The sequence below is a fragment of the Macaca fascicularis genome, chromosome 20 (assembly GCF_037993035.2).
Source record: "Macaca fascicularis isolate 582-1 chromosome 20, T2T-MFA8v1.1".
Lineage (NCBI taxonomy): Eukaryota > Metazoa > Chordata > Mammalia > Primates > Cercopithecidae > Macaca > Macaca fascicularis.
Window position 1 is genome coordinate 52839213 of NC_088394.1, and position 27319 is coordinate 52866531.

Sequence of the window (27319 nt, forward strand, 5' to 3'; positions counted from 1 at the left end):
AGGGCTTCTGGGAGCAGCCGGCCTTGGCCAATCAGGAAGCGGGGTAGAGCGGCGCGAGAAGCGGCAGCCGCGTCCTCAAGCCGGCACCTGAGCGGCGGAGACGGCTGTAGTACAAGGTAAGGGTGTGTCTGGTCGCGTTCTTCCGACCCTGGGCTTGTCCTTGAACCCAGGACCCCGTGACTGGGTGGAGCGCCGTACCCACGCTCGGAGCCCCGCAGCTCACACTTCCCGTTCTCCTCATGGCAGCCGGGCACGCCTGACGCCGGCGACACAACGCGTTGTCGAGCCGCCCCAGAAAGAGTCGGGCTGCACCCCTGGGTGTGCCTTTCATTCGCCCACTTTCTGAATGCAGAACCTAGGCCTCCCGACTCCCCCTTCCCCACTGTGGCGCCCTCGCGCCACGCCCCTGCCCTCACCTCCACCTAGTGCCCCGCGAGCCCACCCTTCCTAAGCCTGCGCCACAATGCCTGCCTGCTTACCTTCCTGACCGTGCCCTGCCTGCTCGCCTACCCCTCGTGGACATACCCTCTAGAGAGGCATTGCCCTGCGAGGGAAGGGGTCTTTGGGGCGAGTGCAACTTCTCCCAACCCTTGGCTTACCTTTTGTACATCCAAGAGGATGCTAGTGGTTGGAACCCAGGGGTGGCCCACCCTTCTCTGTGCTTACTCCATCCCGTCCTCTGCAAAGGGGAAGCCCAAGTTCACTGGCTGTCTTTTGGAAAAATTATGGGGCCGGCCCCATGGGTCCTTGGTGAAAGTGTGAAAGACCCGTTGACAGAGTCTCTGGTCTGGGTTTGCCCTTCTGCTAGACGTGAGAAGGAGGTTTTATTTATTTAATCTTTGTTTTGACCGAGTTGTCTTTCAGCAAAAGCGAGGATCACCTTTTTGTATTCTTTCCGGGGGATGTGGGAGGGTATCCTCGGTCATCCTAGCTTTTCTTCTTTATTTTTTTTCTTTAAATCTTCCTTTGTGCATTTGTGTTTGCAATATTTTTATTTTCATTGATGGTGATCTCATAGCATTAAATACCTACATATCAGAGGCTAACAGGTTCCTTATTTATATCTCCATCGCTGGCCTCACCCCTGACCTTTATCCAGCCACCCACTTAATATCTCCGCTGAGATGGATGATAGGCAACTCAAATTAAACATGCCAAGAGAGGGCTAGGAAGCTCCCCTTCATTACCCTCCCCAAACTGCTCCTGTTGCCCTTTCTTTCATCTCAATAATAGGAAAGACTCTGGCTAATAACCTTTGAGCCATCGTTGACTGCTCTCTTTCTTTTTGTTTTCTTTCTTTTTTTTTTTTTTTCTTTTGAGACAGTCTCCCTCGGTTGCTCAGGCTGTAGTGCAGTGGTGCGATCTCGTGTCATCGTGTCACTGCAACCTCTGCTTCCCAGGCTCAAGTGATGCTCCTGCCTCGGACTCCCAAGTAGCTGGGACTACAGGCGTGTGCCACCTCGCCTGGCTAAGTTTTGTATTTTTAGTAGAGACGGGATTTCACCATGTTGGCCAGGCTGGTCTCGAACTCCTGGCCTCAAGTGATCTGCCGTTTCAGCCTCCCACGAAAGTGTTGAAATTACAGGTGTGGGCCACCACACCCAGCCCTCTGTGATTAACGCCACAAATAGTACTTGCCACCCTGGGCCAAGTCACCACCTCTGGTTTGGATTATTGAAATCGTTTCCCATTTGGTCTTCCTGCTTCTGTCCTGGCCCCTATTTTTTGCACAGCAGCTAGAGGGATCTTTTTAAAACACAGGCTGTCAGATTGTATCATTCCTTTACTTAAAAAAAAAAAAAATCCCTCCAATGGGTCCCCATCTCATTAATATGATAGACTAACCCCTTTACAGTGAGCTATAAGGCTTTACATAATCTGACCCACTGTTACTTTCTCAGTCTCATTTTCTGCTCCCTCTCCTTTCACACGTTAGACATGCTTTGGCCTAGGGCCTTTGTGCTTGCAAGTTAATATCCATGTAGTTTGCACTCACTTCTTCCAGGTCTTTACTAGGGAGGTACCTAGTGAGGCTTTCCCCATTTCCCACCTCCCTTCATTGCTTTAGTTGTTCTTAGCACTTATATTTTATGTATTTTTCTTGTGTATTGTTGTCCTCCCCCTGTAGAATGTGAGGAGATTTTTATCTGTTTTGTTCCCTGATGTGTTCCTAGCACCTAGGTCTGGCACACAGTAGGTGCTCAAAAAATATGAACTAGATGAATGTTACTGGCACTCTGGCAGGCATGGGGATGCAGTGGTGAATGAGACAGGCCTGCCCTCATTGAACTGATATGCCTATGGAGGGTACCACTAGCAATAAAAGCACAGATAGGAAGTGTGATGTCAGGGCTGTTTCTTAAAGGAGGACAGGGATATTTGAATAGAGACCTGCTTGAAATGAATGAGCAAGTCATTGAACTATCTGAGAGCACTGCTGGTAGGGGGTAGAGCAAGTGCAAAGCCCCTGCAGTGTGAGCAGCTGGAGATGTAGTGAGTCTGAGGGTCTGAACCAGCTTCTTGATGGACTAACATAGAAAATAAGGTTAATGGATGTGCCAAGGAGAGGGACAGGTTGGAGCAAAGATCTGAAGGTGAGAGGGGTCACTCCTCATGAAAAAGTTTATTTAAAGAATATGGAGTTAGAAGGAAGATCTTTCACAAGGTGTGTTCAGGGAACAGGCCACTTTAATTCAACAAACATGTATCTGGTACCTATTATGTGCCAGACTTAATGCTGAAGACTCAAGAGTTGAGCATCTGTGGACCTTACCATATAGGAAATTTGCCGCTAGAGAGGGAGACATATGTGTGATGAAATAATCACAACTACTGCACTAGGGAAGAACAGTATAGAAGATACAGAATAGTGTGGGAGGGGATTGGCAAAGGTGGGACTTTCCCAGCTGGCTGCAGCATACATAGGAGTTCCCCATGTGACAAGATAGGGTTGGGGATGTGTTATAGAGAGTGTGTACTTAGCACGTACAGGAGTATGAAGGGAGGAAACAGGCATCCCAAAGAATAGAGAATTACTAGGGTATAATTGGGGGAAGGTAGCAAGAGATGAGGATAGTAAGGGTGGCAGTGTCTGTTCTGTGGAGAGCACCCTTTATAGCTCTGTCAAAACATGAGCATCTTATTCTGTAGGGGATGGAAGGTGTCCCTGATGGACTTAAGGCAGGAAAGCATTTCAGAAAGACCTCCCTGACCATGGGGAGGCTGGTTGGAGGAACAAGAAGGCTTGGTCGGCATGCAAGTCAGAGAAGTGGCGAGAGATGAGGGTATGACTTTGCAAAAGGTTTGAGAAGTAGATCTTGAGATTGGTTGAGTATTGAGGAGGTGAACAGGGACCCCGGGGGGACTCAAAGGTGGTTTCTGGCTTACTTGACTGCATGCTAATTGTTTTACCGAAAGAGACTGGGAACCCACGAGAAGGAAGCATTGGTGGTGGCAGTGGCTAAGGGGAGAGAAGTGATGAGTCTGATTTGGGACATGTGTAGTTTGAGGCATCCATGAGTCATCCAGGTGTAGGTATTAGGTGGACAGTTGGAAATACTGGCTTGGGAAAAGAGTTGGGCTGGACATAGAGATATGAGAATCCCCTTTGTTTTGGTAGGTTAGAGTCCTCCTAGCTCACTTATTTGTTTTATATTAATGTCTATTAATACCTACATCTCTTCTCCCCTAAATAACATAAAGTTTGAAATATTTTGTAGCTTTATACTTTTTTATAGCTTCAACAGTGCCCTCAAACAACTAGATCCCCCACACGCATTGCTAACTGCCAGAAGAACCTTCCTCAAACCTTGCCAGAAATTCCTACATTGATCTATAAGGTACACCAAAGTTACAGTCTTCTCTTCCTTCATTCACTTAACACATATTTATTGAGCATTAGGTGCTGTTGTTCAGTGCACGAGGAATGGGGCTGTGGACAGACCAGACCAGGTTCCCAGACCCAAGGAGCCTATTAGGAGACAGACAGTAAATGAACAAACAGGTAGACATGTGATGCCAGAAATTGATAATGTGCTACCAAGGAGATAAAACAGAAATGTGGTAGAGTGGACAGTGGGACTGCTTTAGCTGGGGTGTGCTGAGAGGCTTCTTTAAAAAGGAAACCTTTGAGCAGAGATTTGAAGGAAGTAAGGGGGTGAGCCAGGTAGGCATTTTGGAGGAGAATATTCCTGCAGATGCAGAGGAAGTAGTGACTGTGAAAGCCCTAGTCAGCAGTGTATTTAGCGTATTTGAAGAAGAGCGGAAGGTCGTAGCACCAAAGCACATAATCCTGGGGAAGAGTGGTAACAGAAGAGTTGGGTCAGGAGGCAGTCATGTAGGCCTCATAGCACAGGGTAAGGACTTTGGATCTCAGTCTGTGAGTGTTGGGGGCTATTGAAGGTTTGAGCCCCTTCAAAGGCTCCTTCCCAGTGTGGTGTGGAGAACAGGCTGGGAAGTGGGAGGGGACAAAGTAAGAACAGGGAGACAGGAGGCTACTGTATCACCTAGATGTGACACATGAGAGTGGCTTGCATCAGGATGATAGTGTTAGAAGAGACAAAAAGTGGGTCTGACTTATGTATATATGAATAAATGTAGTGTAGAAATGAATTGCTAATGTAGGGTATAAGAGGAGAAAAGAAGTCAAGGACAATGTCAAGGTTTTAGGCCTGAGCAGCTTCTAGCATGAAGATACCATTTACTGAAATGAGGATGATGGAGAAATTCCAAGTCCTTGTTAGATGCTAGAACATGGCCTTCTCCTTCTAACCCCCCCCACTCCATGCACCTTACTCTCTGTGCCCATCTCTGTCTTTGTGACACGGCTGTTGCCCCTGCTGAAAAACCCGTGTACCAGTCGGCTCCTTTGGACACGAGAGGTCTGCTGTGAGGATGACATTAGGTTATACAAATAAAGCCCATAGTGGGGACTCATACGCAAACAGAGCTCAGGAGATGATGTTGGGCAAACAAATGAATGGAGTAAAAGGAATTTAGATGAGGGAAAATTTCTGTAGGTAATGTGTATTGAGGAAGACCATTTGGTAGGTAGGACTTGAGTTGGTGCTAAAAATGATAGCTAATGTTTATTGAGTGGTTACTATGTGACAGGTGAAGGAGATACAGTTATTTTTCCATTTCACAGATGAGGCCCAGAGGAGGGCAGAGTCATCCAGCTAAAGAGTGAAGGAGCTGGCTGGAGCTCAGGGCTGCTGTGGAAGGTTGGGTAGGTGTTTCTTTTTGGGAAAAATGGCACAGAGCAGGACATGTACAAGGATGGTCAGGGACCAAGTAAATCAGGTGACTGGTACACAAGGTTTACTCTGGGAGGTAGAAAGTTAAAAGCAGTATCTCACCTGGATCCCTGTGCGTGGGAGCCAGTGAGGTTTTTTTGAGCAGGGGCAACAGCCATGTCAGAAAGAGAGATGGGGTTGGGCGCAGTGGCTCACGCCTGTAATCCTAGCACTTTGGAAGGCCAAGGCGAGCAGGTCACCTGAGGTCAGCAGTTCGAGACCAGCCTGGCCAACATGGTGAAACCCCATCTCTACTAAAATACAGAAGTTAGCTGGGTGTGGTGGTGCGTGCCTGTAGTCCCAGTTACTTGGGAGGCTGAGGCAGGAGAATCGCTTGAACCTGGTAGGTGGAGGTTGCAGTGAGCTGAGATCTCACCATTGCACTCCAGCCTGGGGGACAAGAGTGAAACTCCATCTCAAAAAAAAAAAAAAAAAAAAGGAAGATAGAGTAGGGTGCATGGAGTGGGGGGCAGGGCTAGAAGGAGGAAGGCCATGTTCTAGCATCTAAGAAGGACTTGGACTTAAGGGAATGAAGGTCTGGCCTTGGGTGATAGTGATGGGGGTGAAAGCAACAGTTAGAGGATGTTGCAAAAATACAAATACCGCATGCTATTTAAATCTGTTTAGGAGCTGGGCACAGTGGCTCACACCTGTAATCCCAGCACTTTGGGAGACTGAAGCAGCGCATCACCTCAGGTCAGAAGTTTGAGACCAACCTAGCTAACATGGTGAAACCCCATCTCTACTAAAAATACAAAAATTAGCCCAGCGTGGTGGCACATGCCTGTAATCCCAGCTACTCGGGAGACTGAGTCAGTAGGAGAATTGCTTGGACCCCAGAGGTGGAGGTTGCAGTAAGCCGAGATCACGCCATTGCACTCCAGCCTGGGCAACCAAGTGAGACTCCATCTCAAAAATCAATCAATCAATCTGTTTCGATAATGAGAGTTTGGAGAGAGAGGAATCTCATGTTATCTGAGTCTATAGTATTTCATTTCCTGAGTTTTAGCTAGAGAGTAGCAATAGTTTGGATAATGAGGAATACCTGCCTGCTTGCTGTGGAAAAATGTACCTACATGTGTTTGGTTTCTGAGTCTGAGAGTGGAGGGACACCTGTAAGTAAACAATCTGAGGGCACACAGAGACACAAAGGAGAAGGGTGAGTTAGAACCTGAGAGACAGAAGCCAGGGGCAAAGGCGGAGGAGGAGTTGGGGGTGGATAACTGCATTTGGAGACATGGTGGGTGTGACAGTTATGTGCTTGAGAGGAGATGCACCAGTGGTGCCTGGAAACTCACGGTTGGAGTTTGAGTGCTCAGGGGCAGGTGTGGATTTGACAGTCATTGCCATTGAGGCTTCAGGGGCAGTGGTGAGACACACCCTCTGAAGTAGGGAATTTAGAGCAATATTAAAATTAACAAGTTATTAAAAATTATGTAAGATCACATATACTCATGGAAAGGAATTTGCACTGACAAGGGAATCAAATGAAAAGTAGAAAAGTCTCCCAACTCTCACCTTCGTAATGCTAGATTGTTTCTTGCTAAGTTAGTGCTTTGTTTCTTGCTATTCCTTCTAAAAAACTGTGAGTCAACCTTAAGTATACTGCTCAGGGAATTTTTACACATTTATTCACTCTTGTGACCACTGTCCATATTGAGATACAGAGCATTTCTGGTACCTTGGTCAGCTCAGACCACCGTAACAAAATAACAAAATATCTGTTGTTCTAGCTTAAACAGAAATTTATTTTCTCACAGTTTTGGAGGCTGGAAGTCCGAGATCAGGATGCCAGCATAGTTGGATTCTAGTGAGGGCCCTCTTCCCAGCTGCTCACTGTGTAGTCATGGCCTTTCTTTGATGTGTACGTGTGGGGAGAGGTAGGTGGAGGAAAGAACGCTTTCTGGTGTGTCTAAGGACACTTATCCCATCCTGAAGATCCCACCCACGTCACCTCATCCGAGTCTAATTGCTTACCAAAGACCCCATCTCCAAATACCATCGCATTGTGGGCTAGGGCTTCGACATAGGAATTCTGAGAGAACACAATTCAGTCCTTACTACCCAAAAAGCTCTGCTGTGCTTTCTCCCAATCAGCACTACCCCAGGGATAACCAGTATTCTGATCTCTAGCACCATAGATTAGTTTTTATTGTTTTTAAGATCCATATAAATGGAGTCATACAGTGCTTTTTTTTTTTTTTCTTTTTGTGTCTGGCTTCTTCAGCTCACTGTGATGTCTGTGAAATTCATCCATGTTCTGTGTAGTCTGTAGTTTGATCTTTTCCATTGCTGTGTGTTTACCAAGGTAGGAATATACTGCTGTAAAAAGCCCAAGTGGGATAATTCTGTACATGCAGTGGTTTTAAAATTATTGTGGGAGGAACCCAGACTTTTGTTACAATCTGCACACCTTCTGCCTCCCAAGATGTGACAAGCAAAAATGTCTCTGGCTATTGCTGAATGTCCCCTGTGGGGCAGAGTTGAGTAGCATTGGTTTAGAGAGAAGAGCAAGAGCCAGAGCCAAAGCCAAAGGCCTTTGGGGGCTGACTTGGCGATCTGCCCGTGTATGCTAGTTGTAAGACAGCTGGTATCATTCCTAAGGTTCTCTGTACAGATAATTTCCATCACCACTAAAATGCGGCTGTTTCCCAGGAAGCATCAAGTAAGTTTATTAAAACATCTCACATTTGTAAATTCTTTGAGGTGAGCAGGCTCTTAGATACCACCTGAGCAACCCCCTCATCCAGAGAGGATCCAGCCCCAGGGTCAGAGGGCTGGTATGCGATGGAGCCAAGCTGTAGTCCACAGCACTTCCCAGCTGGGCCTTCTGCAGGACTGGACAGCCAAGAGTTTATCAGAAAGTTACTTATGTGGATAATTTATTTTTCTTTGTGATGCCAGGTTATTACTTCTCTTTGCTCATTGAAGAGGAAATAATACAAGTGATATTTTATGTATCAGGAAAGCTGATACTATGCATTCCTTATTGCAAATATTGAGTCATTGAGGGCAGTACTGCTACTAAATCACCCCAGTCTTTCTCTTCTGTCTAGGTTAATTTATTTTAGGTCTTTGTTTTCTCCAGAACTCTACCTTCTGAATAATGATAAGGTCTAACTCTTTTACTTAGTCTCACAGGGCTATAAAGAACTTTCTAACAACAATTTTTTTTTATCCTCTCCTCTCTCTTCCAGAGGTGTCTGAAACTGATGTCAAGATGTAATTTTTGGGGGGTTGTTATTGTAACTGACAGCTGACAGATAATAGTAAAAAGTGGAATGATACTGTTATCTAGCTAGTTTATGCATTCAAAAGAGAGGAGAACAGAATCAATATTAAACTTTAGATACCTTGAGTGAGGTTTTTCTCATCAATCTTGGATGAGAAAAGAATCAAAGAATCAGAATCATTCACAAGAATGTTGAACACCATTCTTGTGTTTTACTCCTGTCATAATGCGATTAATAAGGTTTGAGGGCAAAGTTTCTGCTTAAAATTAAATGCTAAATTTCTTTTGAATCACACCTTCATTATGGAAGTCTGGATTTATAATAAAAAGCATATTTGGTAGTGGACAATACAACATACATTTCAACATTTTAATTGTCTTCCACAATTTCTTAATGATACAAAGTTGTGATTAAATAAGTTATAATTTGGGATTAAATATTTACTAAAAGATTTTTTGAAGCAGAGATGTTTATAATTAAATGATAAAATGTTGCCAAATTGGCAACTTTGGAAAAAAGCTAAAATAGCATTTTACAATGATATAAATCAGCAGAGTTTATAAGATACTTTTATGTATCAACAGCTCCTTGAAGTAGGTAAGAATTATCATTTTTGATTGATGAGGAAACTGAGACAGAGAAATTGGGGTTTTATCTCAGAGGGAGATCAGTTTATCTGCTAGTCAATGAACAGTCTGGATTGGAACCAGGTGTTTGGGTTCACAGTGTAATCTTCTCACCCATTCTGTCTAAAATATGTTTTTTTTTCCATTTCTTTTACTGTTATTAAAAACAGTACTGTTTACTGTTATTTTACTGTTATTTAAAATTTTTTAAATCAAAAATAATTATTTAAAATAATCAAAAAAGGAAGAACATTGTCAGTTGTACATTTGGAAGAAAAGATATAAATAGCAACATCTGTTACTTTCTCTGATGTATATAAAATCTCCCCCTTTGACAACATAAAAAAAAATAACAGTGCTAACAACTGTCTTTTTTAGGTTGCATGATCTTTGAAGTTGAAAGAGACAATATTTGGGTATGTTACCCAAATTAGAATTCCTCAGTCAGTATTGTTTGATTGTACTGAAATTCTGCAGGAAAATAGCTGGTGTCATCTCCCCATGCAAGTCAGTGATTGGAGAGACATTTCTTTAACATGGAAGAAAAGACAGGTGGCTTTGTCTTTATTCTTTCATCCTTTTCTCAGCCCTTTGTATTTCTTGGATAAATGTGCTGTTTGGATTGTGGGTGATAAGGAAAAGGGAAAATTCACATGGGTTTAATATGTTCCATTATACTTACAAAGAGCAGTGAATTCCCTTTAGCATCCTGTGCATTAGGTCAATGGGACAGGCATCGTCGTTTACAAAACAGATTTCTTCCCCAAATATGCTTTCCAAATGAACAGTTTAAAGAGGAAACAAGATGGCAACACACCTATTGTGTCACTCATTTTATCTTTTTAGCAATGTTTTCACACTGGGGCCTAGTTAGGGTAGCTTACTTATCAAGTCTAGCTTCAATACCTTAGGCCCAAGGGTTGGCAAACTATGGCCTATGTGCCAAATAAACTAAGAAGGATTTTTACATCTTTGAATCCTTGGGGGGAAAAGAATCCAGAGAAAAATATTTTATAACCATGTGAAAATTATATGAAACTCAAATTTAAGTGTTCATGATTAATGTTTTATTAAAGTACAGCCATGCCTGTTGGTTTACATATTATCTGTGCCTGGTTTCAAGCTATAACAGCACAGTTGAGTAGTTGCTACAGAGCCTGGCCCACAAAGCCCAAACTATTCACTACCTGTCCTTTTACAGAAGAAGTTTGCTCACTCTTGCCCTAGGAGACTAGAAACTGGGCAAGCGTTTGACAGATATGTCTAGGATGGATGGCTCTGAGGCTCTTTTATAGCTTCCTTTGTTTCATTTTCCGTTTCTCTTTGTCGGCTTTGGTGCTTTATTTTTCTGGAATATATCCTGGGAGTAACATAGGCTTAAGTCTAGAGAGCTAGTGAATAATAGCTATTTCTGGGATGACTCAATGATTCCCCAGCTTGAGAGTCCATAAGGCCTGAGTAAAGGAAGAGAGGTATTCTACTTGTGGCTGGTGCTTTAAAAATAAAAGAAACCAATGAACTAATAATATCAGAAAGCAGATATGTGGGATTTTAATATAATAAGCATGAATACTATAACAGACAAAGATTCAGACCATCTACAAAATCCCGAAGGGGCCACTCTTAGAGAATACTGATTTACAATGGTTTAGAAGTGTTTAGCTGTTTGAATATTTAAGTATCTACTCTTTTCTGGCTCGATTAAATATTTAACATAGTTAATATATTTGGAATGTGGAAATGATTTTATTTTTCGTAAGACTCACATGTTAATAGTAAATGAACTGAAATTATTTTGTGCATTTTTGCTCTGCCTTTATATTTAGTTCGTTTCACCTTATATGCAGTTTGGGAATTTTTTCCACCTCATTTGTGAATGTTGATATGCCCTAAAGGGACATGTGTTTTAGACACTAAATGACAGGTGAACACAGACCAGCATAAGGAAGTAGAAGTTTGGCCAGCCCTTGGTTTAGCTCTAGGTAGGAGCTCTCTCTTTCAAACTGTGGCTTTTACTTTTTTCATTTAGTTCATTTGCTCAGTGTCCTCTAGGTGTGGTGAAGAGATCTACATTATGGGACCTTTCCACTGATAACATTCCTTATTTTTAGCATAGTGGGGTATCCTACTGTAGCTTCAGAAAAAAGGCGGGTCATTGTCCTTTGTTTGCTTGGTGGCAGCAGTCAGGGTGGGGAACTTTTTATTGAAGTGTGATACACAAATCGTGAGTCTAGACTGACTAATTTTCTGAGAAGTGAGCACACCGTCAACCAATGGTTAGATCAAAAAACTGAAAATTGCGAGCCCCCTTGAAGCCGTCCTCATCCTTCCCCTTCTGTCCTTCCCCCGACAAGTGTGACCAATCCTGCCTTCTAACAACAGTGATAAGTTTGCCATTCAGTTTAAGGTTCTCAGTTGCCCGGGTTGTTGAGGAGTTTCTATGGAGGCTCGGTAGCACTTCTGCCAAGTCCTGCTTACATGGAGAGTAATTTGTTGCCCAAGGCCCTGATACTTTGCGATGCTCTCTGAAGTGCCTGCCAGTGTTGCCTTGCCAAAGGATTCCTAACCACGCCCTGGAGCTTAGTCACTGCTGTCGTAAAGGAGCCCTAGTGCTGTTCCGCTGTCCCTGCTGGCCTTTTCCTGTGCAGCCCCACTTGTGCTGCATTGACTGCTCCGGCTCCTGCTTCCATGGTTTCTTAGTGTTGCTTCTTCCTGTGCCTCTCCTCCATAGTTCCCCAAGGATGCAGCTGGTGTCCAGGCTGCATGGCCAGATTTTCCCAACGCAAGGCTTGGACTTCAGTTTTTTCCCCCCATAGATCGTTTTAATTGTCTCTACTGGACAAAGCTTACTGAGGTTATTTTCATGATTAGTTTTTAGTCTCTTGGTCAAAGTTGACTTAGTGGTTTAATCTCTATATTTTGTGGCTAAATTGATATTTTGTGGTGGGGATAAAAATTGTCCTAAATTTATGAAATTAGGCATAAATTGAAGCATTTTAGTGCAGTGGGATGATGAATACATCAAAGTATAGATTTAGTTGCACAATGAGGGTAGCAAAAAATGTATAAATTTGGAAACTTTAATAAAACTTTTTTGTATAATTAATTTCTACTGGTTGAATAATAATGCAGGACATCCAGTTTTTCCCAAATGTAGTATTTCATACATACCTCTCTTTTTTGCTGTGCAGACATAAAACAAGCTTATTTTCTCTTTACTTCTACCCTGAAGTTTTGTAGCAAAATTCTTTCTATATGTGTCTGTTTCTTTTGGTTTCTAATTCTGTTCACCTGGTTTTTGGTCTTGATATTTAGAGGGAAAGCACTAGTCTGGACCAAGTGTGATATGAATTCATGCCATTTAGACTGTCACTGCCTTATGCTGTGCTGCCTCAGAAATGTTAAGTATCATTTGGTAGTCTGATACCAACTGGAAGGGAATGTTTTTGTTCAGGTCTCTGCTTGCTAGTGGGTGCCCGTTTGGCAAGGGAGTGCAGGAAGCCTTTGAGAAGGACAGACTCTCACCAACGGAAGAAAAACCCCTCCTATTTATTCAAAATATGAGTACCTACTATGTGTCAGGCACTTCTACTGTTGTAGAAGCTTGGGGTACGTCAGTGAACAAAACACTGTGCTTGTGCAGCTTATGTTCTTGCAGAGGTGACAGACAGTAAAGGAGATGGGGGATTGCTGGGGGTGGCTTGTACTTTTAAACAGCTTTCTAGGTTGGCCTCAAAGGCAGGGTGATAGGTGAACTGAAACAGATAGGGAGTCAACCTTGAGTGTTTCTGGGGGAGGAACATTCCAGTAGAGGAAACACGCAGCGCAAAGGCTGTAAGGCAGGAATGTACCTGATCCGTTGGGGACCAGCAAAGAGGCCCCAGAGTGGCTGGCACCCATGAAAGGAGTGGAGATAGGGCTGGAGATGAGTCTGAGTGATGAGAGGAGGTGGGGCCCCTTTTGTAGGGTTTCATTCTGTACAAGAGGTTTAAGCAGGAGGCATGTGATCTGACTGACTGTAAAAGGATCAGTGGTTGCTGGGTTGCTATAGACAGAATAGACTGTGGGAGGCAAGGGCTGAAGCTGGGAGGTTTGGGAGGGAGACTGCTGAGAGAGTCTAGGGAGGCAGCTTGGATGTGGGGAGGTGGCCAGGTAGAGATGGCGAGGACAGGCAGATTCTGGAAGTATTTTGAAGGTAGATTTGAAGGGCTTTGTTGGTTGATTGGATGTAGGATATGAGTTATGGGCCATCATGGATTTTGGTCCAAACAACTGAGTAATGAAGTCTTCACACACTGAGAAGGCCAAGGGGCAGGTTTTGTGGATGAAAAGTTAGAGCCCAGTTTTGGGATATTACATTTAGGATGTTGTTCAGAGATTCAACCTTTATTTTACCATTGTCAAAACCATTATATATAATTAACTTAAAAAAATCTTTATTAGACCATGCTAAAGTAAATAACTGATTTTGTATTAATTACTTATACCAAATTCATTGCTCAAAATCTTTGGGGTGGGCTGGTCATTTGAGAAGCTGAGCATTTCCTTTGTCTGACATAGGAATAAAATATTAGATGTATTTCTTTCTTCCTTTATCTTTCTTTGTCTTCTTTTTTAATAATGGAAAATTTTTGTTTCATTCGGTTCTTTATTTAGGGATTTCCAAAGTTTTCCTCATGAATGAAAAAAGTATTTTCTTTTCCTTGACTCTGTTAGAAAAATTATGTTTATCTTAGAGTAAAAATAATGGGCGGGGCGGGGGGGGGCGGGGGTGGGGTGGGGATCCGGAGAAGGGAATGCTTTGTTTTTCTTTTCCCTTTCTGGTGAATGACCATGGTTTTGTGTAATTAGTAGAATGTCATTGGCCTTGAACATTCCTGAGAAAACACATTTCTCTGTCAGGGCGGAGTAGTTGTTTAAAAATGCCCCTCTCCTCAAAATTCTTGTGTTTCTTCCTCTCTCCCTGAGGATACCTTCCTAATTCTCCCATCCCGATTTTCTCACAAAAAAAGATTGCAAATTACAGCCTGATTATATTGGGTCAAAAAAAATTACAATATTTGTTTAGAAACTTGAGGTTAAGAGTTATTGTGTATGTTAATTTTTCTTGAAGATTAAAGTCAGCTTGGAACTTCATAAAGAATACCAAAGTGGCTTTATGTTTACTCCAGCTGAGCTATTTTTGTTTTACCCTTGTTCCCTTGCCTTTAAAGTTAATGTCCTTTAATGCTCATTCTTAAAAGTTCTTAATGGATTTATGGCAGTAACAGTGTCCTTTTGACAATTAACCTGTGCTTCATAGCTGACATATAATTATTCGCCAACATGACAAAACCTGTCTCTACTAAAAATACAAAAAAGCCGGTAGTGTCACCCTGGTTGGGTGTGGTGGTGCACGCTGTAATCCCAGCTACTTGGGAGGCTGAGGCATGAGAATTGCTTGAATCTGGGAGGCGGAGCTTACCGTGAGTCAAGATCACGCTACTGTACTACAGCCTGGCTGACAGAGCGAGACTGTCTCCCAAAAAAAGGAAAAAAGTATAACAAGAGCTATTGTACAAGTAATTATTTTAACAAAAAATTTTCTTATTAACCGTTTAGCAATGTAATTTTTTTTTTTTTTCCCAAGACAGTCTCACTCTATTGCCCAGGCTGGAATGCAGTGGTGTGATCTCGGCTTACTGCAACCTTCCGTCCCCCCCGCCCCCGCCCCCGCCCCCGCCCCCACGGTTCAAGTGATTCTCCTGCCTCAGCTTCCCGAGTAGCTGGGATTATAGGTGTGTGCCACCACACCCAGCTAATTTTTGTATTTTTAGTAGAGATGAGGGTTTCACCATGTTGGCTAGGCTGGTCTCTAACTCCTGACCTTAGGCAATCTACCCACCTAGGCCTCCCAGAGTGCTGGGATTATAGGCGTGGGCCACCATGCCCAGCCAATTTTCTTACCATGGTGCTACTTTTTATCTTCTGTTGATTTAATTAGTGGTAGGAGTTAAAAACATTCTCTTGGTCAAGAATCTTATGTAAGAATAGTGCAGTATATATTCTATACTATTGGCATTTCTCAAAGTAGCAGGTACAGTAACAAATCGAATGTCCTGAATGTCGTATATAACAAGCAGGCACAGATCTGTGCTCTCAGTAACCTTGTAAGATAAAGAATGTATGATTGGAGACCTGGACATGAGTATAAAAAAAAAAAAAAGAAAAAAAAAAGAATTTATTCTATGTTAGTGAAGGAGCAGGTGTATTAGAATAACAGTAGGGGAGAGAGGGAGAGTTAGTGGTGGTTAGTCCAAAGATTACCTGTTTTCCTGGTAGTAGAGAGTATTCTCGGCATGTAACTCAGCCTCTGTGGACTGGAATTTGTTCTTTCTGCTCAGGAGCCTCACAGAGTGGTTGTGAGGATCATTTGAGATAAGGTCTTATAAATTGCCTGGTGCTTTTGGGGTGGTAGTGTTTTTCTAAGATGGGTGAAGAATAAGAGGTATAAGGTGACTGTTCTTTAAGCCTCCTAGAGGTTGCCACAGTGGTTTCCATTTCCTTATCTGCTTTGAGTCTGTGGAAGGAGGCAGGAATTCTGGTCCGTGACTTGATATCCATGCATTTGTTCTGATGGCAGAAATCAATCTCGGGGCTGTCAATATGCACAGAAATGATCTGTTTTTTCACAGCCTGACTCATTTTCTCTGTCAGGCCTGTTTTTGGGCTATGTTCAGGAACAAATCCTGCTTGTTGATGAGCTGTGTCCTCGTCTGTTTACAAAAAGTTCTGCTGTTTCGTTAAGCTTGTAACAGATTCAGGCAGTGTTTGAAACCTGTCTTTCCCTTGTTTTAGATCTTTTCATTTTTTCTCCCATCTAGGATCTGCATCTCCAATGGATACTGAGGGGTTTGGTGAGCTCCTTCAGCAAGCTGAACAGCTTGCTGCTGAGACTGAGGGCATCTCAGAGCTTCCCCATGTGGAGCGGAACTTACAGGAGATCCAGCAGGCGGGCGAGCGCCTGCGTTCCCGTACCCTCACACGCACGTCCCAGGAGACGGCAGATGTCAAGGCGTGAGTACTGGTAGGGAGGCCCCTTTAGTACTGGGTGGCTTAGGGGCAGGATCTGTTTCTTCTTTCCTGCCTTGAATTCAGATCCAATCTGTGAATGACAGCCACTAGCCAGATTCTTGGGAACTCAGAAAGGTTTTATAAAAGGACAGCAGCCTTGGTTTGTTTCCCTGCTTCTCAGGTTTTCTAGCCTGTCTGATATCACAGGGAGAGATGATGAGCTGATATCACAGGGAGAGATGATCACAAGGTAGGAGGGGGTAAAAGAGTTCTGTCATGCTGAATCTGGTCACAGTAGTTCCTGCTTGGGGTCAATGACCGTTGGGTCATAAATGGCTCCTGTTATGTTAATACATATGGGCCCCACAGATAAGTGTTACCTTCAAAGCCAGAGAGCACTCAGTGATGAGGACAGGTTTTAAGAGCATTTGGAAGAAATTGATGAGCAGTTAGTGATGTGAAACCATCCAAGTGAGGAATGATTCTGTCTGCTTGTTTTCACTGACCTGGGAGGCTGCTTCTGAAAGGCCTTGGAAATACAGTGCCCCCAGCTGATTGTAGAACAGGAGAGTGGGTGAGCCCCAAGAGAGTGCAGCTGGGGAAAAGTGCTGACTGACTGGGCTGGCAGCCACTGCTGCCACACAGCATCAGTTGGGCTGTTGATTCCACAAACATGTGTTTAGGATCCACGCTGTGCCAGGTCTGGACTATCTCTGGGGCGACAACCATGAATTAGACATGGTTCTTGCTCTCAAGGAGCTTATAATGTGGGGAGTGGGGCAGAAAAAAACTATGCTGCTTTCCTTAAGAGATGTGATTTACTGATTATTTACTGTGTGTTACAAGCTTGGCTAGACTTAAGATTTTGCTTAATTTTCACAATCATCATTAGGCTACAATCTCCACATTACAGTTGAGCAACAAAGGCTCAGAGAAGGCAAGTAACTTCCAGATCACACAGCTGGCGAGTGGTAAAGTAAGGATTCATACCTAGTGAGGCTGACTCCAGAGCGCATACTCCTCTGATCATGATGGAAGGGCATGGGAGGATGGAGAGGGTGCTGCTACTTGTACCTTTGATGGGTCTGGAAAGACACTGAAATTCTGTGCAGGAAATATGGGAAATTGTCAGTCATCTCCTCAGTCTTCATTCCTTGAACTTGAGAAAGAACTAAGTGCTAGTGTTAATGTGGTACATTGTCTGCTCTAAGCATTTAACAGATGTCACGGGAGTATTATGTAGGAGTGGGCTACATTCTTGTTCTTGAGAGCTGAATGTTTTGGCTGCTCTGTCGAGTCAGTAAGGATGTTGTGGAAATTCTTCTGTAGGCCTCCCCAAAATGTTATTTTCTAAAATAACTAGTTGGTTTTGGTTCTGTTGGCATTGGTAAAGGCAAGTCAGAGGAACCCTGGCAGGGATTTTTCACCCTGCAGCCTTGCAGCTAAGTGCAGCCAACTGCTTCCCTACACTGCTTTCTCACAGCCCAACCAGCCTTTAGACACTTCTGCTAACTTGCCTTCCCTGTAGGCTCCTTACCTGCTTCTCCTGGCTGCCTACGGTTACCCCCAGTCTTGAGCATGCAGGCTTTGTGCTGTATGCAAAGATGCTGCTGAAGCAAAAGGCCCATGATGCCAGCTGAGTTGCTATAGTTATAATTTAATTGCATCAGCTTTACAACCTATTAAGAGCAAAAAGGGAAAATGTTTTCTTGGTAACAATTATTGGTCATGCTCTTTTTCTTGTAAATTTCCATTCTTTTTCATCTCTTTCTACCTCAAATTCATTATTTTAGGGAGGAGGAAGTTGGAATGTTGAAAGAATGGGTATAGGGTGGGGCAGGTGCTTAAAAAGAAACCAAAGGGCTGATGACTGTATTTTTCCATCTTCTTGATAGGCAGAGACATAAAGTGTGGTGTGAATATTTTAGTACATACAATATGAGGGCAGAAGAGAGAACTGAGTAGGAAAAATTTTCTTACATGAAATAAGTTTTGAAAGAAAATTCTGTCCTTAAGATTTTAGATTATAGATTTAAGATTGAAATGTTATGTGCCAAATTTATTTATTTGTCCAAATACACTGTGTTGAATATTTTGTTTTAGAGAATAGCTTTGGTAGCTTTTTTTATGTGTGTGTTTGATCTTTTAAAATTGTTCAATTTTTTCACACATAAAGAAGAGTATGCCTAACATATATAAAGATGTAAATCTGGGTTTGCAGCCCATGAGCTACATCCAGCCTTAAAGTTTTATTGGAACACAGCCAGGCTTATTTGTATTGTCTGTGCTGCTTTTGTGCTACAGTATGAGAGTTGAGTAGTTTTGACAGAGATCATGTCCCCTGCAAAGCCTGAAATGTTTACTATATGCTGTTTACAGAAAAAGTTTGCTGACTCTGGTATAGATAATAAAATGAATGAATACTCATATGCACATTGATCAACTGAAACAGAATATTGAGCTGGGTGCCGTGGCTCATGCCTGTGACCCCAGCACTTTGGGAGGCTGAGGCAGGTGAATCGCTTGAACTCAGGAGTTCAAGACCAGCCTGGACAACATGGCAAAACTCATCTACAGAAAATTAGCTGAGCATGGTGACACGCACCTGTAGTCCCAGCTACTCGAGAGGCCGAGGTAGGAGGATTGTTTGAGCCCAGGAGGTCAGAGGGTGCCCATCATCAATTGCATACCCCTCTTTTCTCATCAAATATGCTGCACTAGATTTTTCCATTCAGACTCTGAAATCAGACAACCTAGAGGTGTATAAAGGAAAAGCCAGTAGTCACTCTTTCTCCCTAACTTTGTCATCCAACATAACCAATGTTATTAATTTGCTTATTTTTTCACATACTTTTCCATGTTCATGCAAAGCATATGTAAACATTTATTTCCCCAAAGTTTTACAGCACATTATAACTCTCCTTGTGATAATACTATAAGATGTTGTTTAAGCTCTTACTGTTTGTCAGGCACCGTGCCACACACTTTATACGCATTATGTAATTTCTTTTAAAAATAACCCTGTGAAAGTGTTATGTGTGTTTTAAACTTGAGGAAAGTCAATAGTGAGTGGCCAGGCTGGAATTTCAAATCCAACTTAGTAAGAATTCCTCATATTTGTATGGTACTTTTCAGTTTCTGAAGGATTGTCATAGGCACTGTCCTGACTGGTCTGCAGTGCCTGAGAGGTAGGATAGGCATTTTTCCCCACATTTAACAGAGGAAGAAACTGAGGCTTGGAAAGGTGATGTATCCAAGATTTTCAGTAAGTGACAGGTGAGACTTGAACCCAGGCCTCCTGACATTTTATGTGCTTCCCATGTATGCTGGGAACAGTCCTTGTCCTTTTACTGTCCTGGAACTGGAAGGAGGCTCCAGCTTCTGTGACTTTCTGCTCATGGGGGACTGCCTGGCTTTTGGAAATTGAAGCAGGTAGAAGGCAGGGAACCTTCTAAGGATTTTTCCACCCTTACAGACTGAAAGTTTCTAGTACTGGCTTTCTTTATAAAGCCATCCCTACCCTAGATTCCCTGTCTCCTTCATCAGTCCTTTCTCTCCTGCATATGCATCATATAAGCCATATACTGCATAAGCCACACACTGAACAGTTTCTACAGATGTCCACCACTTAAATGACCTTTCTTTTCTAACAATTCTAGTAGCTAATTTTTAAATTCTGAGGTTCTCAAAATCCTGGTATACGTTAAAATTATTTTGGCACTGGATACATTCTTATGTGTCTGATAAAGTACAGCACCATGGGACAAAATTTAGACATAGCTAACAAAATTGACCCAGCAATTCCACTTCTAGGGTTTTGTCCCAAAGATATACTGGCAAAAAACACCCAAGAAAACCCTGTGCACAAGGATATTCATTACAGCATTATTCGTAATAGCAAAAATTGAAAACAAATGTCCATCAGTAGGTGACTAGTGGAATAATGTAGTATGTCTATGTAGTAGAGTACTCTTCAGTAGTACAAAGGAATGAGAGTATACAGTAACATGGAGTGATTCCAGGACATATTAAGTAAAAAAGTCAGGGTAGAGAAAAGTGTTTAGTACTCTATCATTTGTATAAGAAAACAGGTGAAAGACATCCCATGTTCATGGATCAGAAGACTTAATAGTAATATATTAATATTCCCTAAATTGGTGTACAGATTCAACACAGTCTCTATCAAAATCCCAGCTGGGATTTTTTGCAGAAAGTGACTAGTTGATTCTGAAATCCATATGGAGATGCAAGAAACCTAGAATAGCCAAAACAATCTTTAAAAAGCAGAAGAAAGTTGGAAGAATCACACTTGCAATTTCAAAATTTACTACAGAGTCACAGTAATTAAGACTATGGTACTGGCCTAATGACAGACATGTAGATTGATGGAATGGAATTATTAATCCAGATAAACCCTTGTGTCTGTGATCAGCTGATTTTCAACGTAGATTGATGGAATGGAATTATTAATCCAGATAAACCCTTATGTCTGTGATCAGCTGATTTTCAACATGGGTACTTAAACCATTCAGTGTGAAAAGAACAGTCTTTTCAGCAAGTGATGCTAGGACAGTCATGTCAAAAGGACCCAGAAACCAAGTTGAAGAGGCTTCTACTGGCCAAAGATGAGATGATTTGATCATCGATTAGGATAATTGCATTGGATTGAAACATATCAAATATGTTTAAAATTTATGAGTTTATATACTAAAACAAAACTCATTGATTGCCTTTGGAGAGTACTAAAGAACCAACTCATTATTCAGGGTAATTACATAGTTGATTTTAGAGTTTCTTGGAATGGAAGTATTCTAGCTAATAAAGATGGAATTAGGATACCACCATTTTGCAACCACTGAGGAGTAAATGGATCTAAGCAATCATCATCAAGACTGCAAATATTTCAGGTGGACATAAGCAGATATTAAATACCTCTTAATGTAAAGTATATAGTAATCTAGCCATAAAAATAGTGGTACCTCAATCTAATCAAACCCTTGGAACTTTGAATTTGCAGGAAATATAGAGGACAAAGGAGCGTGTTAAATGATATCATGGGGATTCCGTCAGTAAAACGTTTTCTGTGGGAAACTATAGACTTGCTACTGTGAGTGTAGTCAGTGGATCAACAGCATCGGCATCAACCATGAGCTTTTTATAAATGGAGACTCTCAGGCCCCATCCCAGACCTATTAAATCAGAATCTACATTTTTAACAATGTTTCCAGGTGATTCATATGCACTTTTTTTTTCTGCTCTGTACCTTTGTCATCACATGTACATTTAAAGCTTGAGTAACACCGCTTTACGAGATAAATAATCCAGAGTCTTCAACAAAGAGATTATAAGAAAAAAAATGAGATGGAGGGGCAACCTGTTGATGAAAAGAGATTTAGGAGGCATATTAATATTAATCATCCACAAGTAGAGACCTTATTTGGATTTCATTTAAACAAACACAAATTTAAAAGTTGTGAAAAAATTAGGCAATATCTTGGATATGCTTCAAAATAAGCATATTTGTTGATAGAGAAAAATAGGTAGGGATGTAGATGAAACAGGGTTGGCTATGACATGCAAATTGTTGGGGCTGGGTGATGGGTATAAGGAGGTTTACTATTTTAATTTTTTTTTTTATGAAGAAAAGAGGTTTAATTGATTCACATTTTCACAGGGTGTACAGGAAGCCTGGCTGGGGAGGTCTCAGGAAGCTTATAATCATGGCAGAAGGTGAAGGGGAAACAGGCACATCTTCACATGGTGGAGCAGGATAGAGGGTGAAGGGGGAAGTGCTACGTACTGTTTAACAACCAAATCTTATGGGAACTCACTGTCATGAGAACAGCAAAGGGGAAGTCTGCTCCCATAGTCCAGTCATCTCCCACTGGGTGCCCCCTCCAACATTGAGGATTACAGTTCGACATGAGATTTGAGTGGGAACACAGAGCCAAACCATATCATTCCACATCTAGCCCCTCCCAAATCTCATGTCCTTGTCACATTTCAAAGCACAGTCATGGCTTCCAAACAGACCCCCAATGTCTTAACTCATTCTAGCATTAACTCAAAAGTCCAAGTCCAAAGTCTCATCTGGGACAAGGCATGTCTTTTTGCCTATGAGCCTGTAAAACCAAAAACAAATTAGTTACCTCCAAGATACAATGGTGGTACAGGCATTGGGCAAATGTTCCCATTCCAACAGGGAGAAATTGGCCAAAACAAAGGGGCTACAGACCCCATGCAAGTCCAAAACCCGGAAAGGCAGTCATTAAATTTTAAAGCTCCAAAATAATTTTATTTGACTCCATGTCTCACATCCAAGCACACTGATGCAATAGGTAGGCTCCCAAGACCTTGGGCATCTATGCTCCTTTGGCTCTACAGGGTACAGCCCCCTTGGCTGCTTTCATGGGCTAGTGTTGAGTGCCTATGGCTTTTCTAGGCACATGGTGCAAGCCGTCAGTGGGTCTACCATTCTGAGTTCTGGAGGATGGTGACTTTTTTCTCACAACTCCACTAGGCAGTGCTCCAGTGGGGACTTTTTGTGGGGGCTGCAACCCCACATTTCCCCTCCACATTGCTTAGTAGATTCTCCATGAGGGCTCTGCCCCTGTAGCCGACTTCTGCCTGGATATCCAGACATTTCTCTACATTCTCTGATGGCTGTTGGGAGGCTCCCAAAATTTTGTGTATTTAATTTTTTTCTATAATAGCTTTAAATGGGTGGGCCACTACAATGGCTGTAATAAAAAAGATAGTAACAAGTGTTGGTGAGGATGTGGGAAAAATTGGAATCTTTATACATTGCTGGTGGGAATGTAAAATGGTATAGTTGCTTTGGAAAACAGTCTGGCATTTCCTCAAAAGATTAAGCATAGGGTTATATGACCCAGCAATTCTGCTCCTAGGTATATACCTAAGAGAAATGGAAATGTATACTCACACAAAAACTTGTGCAGGAATGTTCATGGCATCTTTTAAAAATAATAGCCAAAAGTGGAAATAATCCAAATGCCCATCCACTGATGAACGGATACATAAAATGTGGTATGTCCATGCAATGGAATACTATTTGGCAATAAAAAGGAATGAAGTACTAATACATGTTTCGACATGAATGAACCTTGAAAGCATTATGTTAAATGAAAGAAGCCAGTTACAAAGACTGTGTATTGTGATTGCATTTATGAGCAATGTCCGGAATAGGCAAATTTATAGAGACAGAAAGTAGATTAGTAGTTGCCAAGGGATGGGGGAGGTTTGGGGGGGAATGGGGAATCACCACCTATTGGTCAGGGGTTGCTTTTTGGGGTGATGAAAATATTCTAAAATTGATTGTAGTGATGGTTGTACAATTTTATGAATACATAAAAATCACTGAATTGTAGGCCAGGCATGGTGGCTCACACCTGTAATCCCAGCCCTTTGGGAGGCCAAGGTGGGTGGATCACTTGAGCCAGGAGTTCAAGTCCAGCTTGGCCAACATGGGGAAACCCTGTCTCTAGTAAAACTACAAAAATTAGCTGAGTGTGGTGGCATGCACCTGTAGTGCCAGGTACTGGAGAGGCTGAGGCACAAGAATTGCTTAAACCTGGGAACTGGAGGTTGCAGAGATCTGAGATTGCACCACTGCACTATCCTGGGCAACAGAGCGAGACTCTGTCTCAAAAATAAATAACCGAATTGTATACTTTAAATGATAAATTGTAAAGCTGGGTGCAGTGGCAAGCATCCTTAGTTCCTGCTACTTGGGAGGCCAAGACAGGAGGATCTCTTGAGCCCGAGAGTTTGAGTCCAATATTAATCACAACTGATCATAGTCGTTGGGAGGAAAGTTTGGACTAGGTTACTCCTGAAACTAGGTGATTCTAATGTGCAACCAGGGTTGAGACCCACTCTTTTTTTTCTTTTTTTTTTTTTAATTTTTAAAAATTTTACTTTAAGTTCCTGGATGCACGTGCAGAATGTCCAGGTTTGTTACATAGATATACATGTGCTGTGGTGGTTTGCTGCACTTATCAACCTGTCATCTAGGTTTTAAGCGCCACATGAATTTGGTATTTGTCCTAATGCTCTCCCTCTCCTTGTCCCTCACCCCCTGACAGGCTCCAATGTGTGTTGTTCCCCTCCCTGTGTCCATTGTGTTCTCATTGTTCAACTCCCACTTATGAGTGAGAACATGCAGTGTTTGGTTATGTGTTCCTGTGTTAGTTTGCTGAGAATGATGGCTTCCAGCTTCATCCAGGTCCCTGCAAAGGACATGAACTCAGTCTTTGATGGCTGCATAGTATTCCATGGTGTATATGTGCCACATTTTCTTTTACCAGTCTATCATTGATGGACATTTGGATTGGTTCCAAATCTTTGCTATTGTAAATAGTGCTGCAGTAAACATATGTGTGCTTGTGTCTTTATAGTAGAATGATTTATAATCCTTTGGGTATATACTCAGTAGTGGGATTGGTGGGTCAGATGGTATTTCTGTTTCTAGATCCCTGAGGAATTGCTACACTGTCTTCCAAAATGGTTGAACTAATTTACACTCCCACCAACAGTGTAAAAGCATTCCTGTTTCTCCACGGCCTTGCCAACATCTATTGTTTCCTGACTTTTTTAGTAATCGCCATTCTGACTGGCGTGAGATGGTATCTCATTGTGGTTTTGATTTGCATTTCTCTAATGATTGGTGATATTGAGCTTTTTTTCATATGTTAGTTGACTGCATAAATGTCTTCTTTTGAGAAGGGAGACCCACTCTTATAGAGAGTTAACTATTTAGGATTATTAGAGGAGAGAGGAAATATATGGCAACCTGGAGGGAAAGCCCCGGGAATGACATCATAGTTGACCTGGAAGAGACAAAAATCTATAGGAAGGAACTTCTGGGTAAATGTAATCTGTCGCTGTAGTATTTATTGGATTAGAACTACATATGTGAAATTCTTTCTCGTCTCCAATAAGTCTGTTAGTTCAGGATTGAAACTTTTAGGTGTTATACCTATTGGTATACTGACTATTAAATTACTCAAAGTGAACACAAATGTTATCAGTGAAAGTTTTCAGTACTAATTTATAGTCCAGAAACAGTCTACAAATTAATGGACTGGATGTGGTGGTTCACGCCTGTAATCCCAGCACTTTTGGAGGCTGAGGCAGGAGGATTGCTTGGCCAGGAGTTTGAGACCAGCCTGGGCAACACAGCAAGACCCTGTCTGTAAATAAAATTAAGTTAAATTAATTGAGTTCCCATAAGTTTCTTTTTTCCAGAGAGTGTTCTAGATATTAGTGCAATCTTTTCTTTAAGAAAACAACCCTTACATTGTTACCTTGCCCCAGGTGAGTAGAAATAAAGCTGACTATTATTATTCCCATTTCTCTTCAAAAGCATTTACTGGTCAGATAACAGCCTTCTATATTATTAGACTGGGCAGCAGAGAGGGAACCTGCAGATGTGCTGAAGATGGTGTTTGGCTTTTGAAGGGAAGCCATGGAGAACTGACCTTGAATTCTGGTTTGATTGCTCCTGGGCAAATCATTGATCACCTTGAACCTTTAGTTTCCTTAGCTCATGAATGACGTTTATACTAGGTTACTCCTGAAACTTCTACAATGTTATAGTTCACTATATCCATCTGCCACTTCCTGACTCTGTGACTTTGGGCAAGCTGGTTAGCCTGTTTATACCTTAGTTCTCTCATCCATAAAATGGGGATGAATGATAGCATGTACCTCATGGGTTTCTTTACTATGACATGTTTGGAGCTGTCTAGCCTATGGTAGTAGTATTGTTTTATTCTAGACAAGGCTCTCAAATTCAGGCATGCTTAGAATTTGAATCTGTTACTACAAACTACAGTGTTATGGCTCTTATTCCATGTGATTTCTATGGAAAGATATAAAACAACTATGTAAAAGTGTCTGGACAGTATATAGGAAGTTTTGAATGGAAAATACTCTCCAGTATTTGATGAAGCATATTAGATGTCCTAATCCTACTTTTCCCCTTACTTATGTCTCCCTATTGTGTATCCTCACATAGGTCAGTTCTACTTGGGTCTCGGGGACTTGACATATCCCACATCTCCCAGCGATTGGAGAGTCTGAGTGCAGCCACCACCTTTGAGCCTCTTGAGCCCGTGAAGGACACTGACATTCAGGTAAGGACTGCCAAGTGCAGGTGGAACCCAGAGCATATAACCCAGGCTGAAGACCCTGGCCCTTTATTAACCAGCTGATTAAGGAATTTCAGTTTTCTTTGTTAATTTTCTTCTTCCTCAAATATTAAGAGAACAGTAGATTCAGCTTTGGAGGTATAGTGGAAAACATTGGGTTATTTTCAGAGCTCTCTGTGTAGCTGAATTTAAGAAAGCAATTCCAACCTGCACTTTTTAGATTATTATAATTAGGAGAACAGATTTCTCTTCTTTCCTTGGGTTTAATCCAAGGCTCAGAGACATTAGTCTCAAGTTTCTTTCGCTTTCTTTGCTGGATCTCAAATAATTTTACTATTCGTCTTCCACATTTCTTTTTTACATCTTGCTTGTATTGGTTGGCAAAGAGCTGGGGAAAACTTAGAGTACTATTTACTGAAACCTACTCAATGATTTCCAAGAAGTGTTTGGCTGCATTAGTGGCACCAGGAAATAGTCTAATAGAGCACTCCAGTCTCATTTAACCAAACATGCCACTAGCAATCAATAGCTGTTTTAATCTAATCAGAAACTGACATAAAATTGTTAAGGAAAAAACTCACAGTCTGTTTAGTTTTTGAGGAATTGGAACACTGCATTTGCATTAGTGAAGGGACAGTGGGGCACCATTTTATTTTTTTTATCGTTGATTTACCTGAAAATGAAAGGATGCCTCCTGCGGAGGCAAATTCTAGTAGAAATGGGCAATATTATTTGGGCTCAATTTGAATTAACACTCTTTACCCCAGTACCCTTCCTAAGAACCATTTTAGTCCATCTAATGGCCACATTTCTACTGCATTTATTTGAATTCAGAAACCTAAAACTGTACTTTGAGTTGAGAGTTGAAGAACTATAGATATTTTTCCTATTGCTGCTATGTTCCCAAAGTATGAAAATCCAGTTTTTCCAGTTTTATATGC

At 42.0% G+C, this 27319-nt stretch overlaps 1 protein-coding gene across 2 annotated transcripts in view; it reads left to right on the forward strand.

The window, feature by feature from the left end:
- The first annotated feature begins 33 nt into the window (after positions 1-33).
- NUP93 (nucleoporin 93) overlaps positions 34-27319 on the forward strand; it is a 118183-nt gene continuing 90897 nt past the window's right edge. For both annotated transcript variants that reach the window (XM_005591991.5, XM_005591992.4), the window contains exons 1-3: positions 34-116; positions 16017-16209; positions 26246-26363. In XM_005591991.5, the coding sequence (XP_005592048.1) occupies positions 16031-16209; positions 26246-26363 (297 nt within the window). In that variant the 5' untranslated portion in view covers positions 34-116; positions 16017-16030. The remainder of the gene's footprint in view (positions 117-16016; positions 16210-26245; positions 26364-27319) is intronic.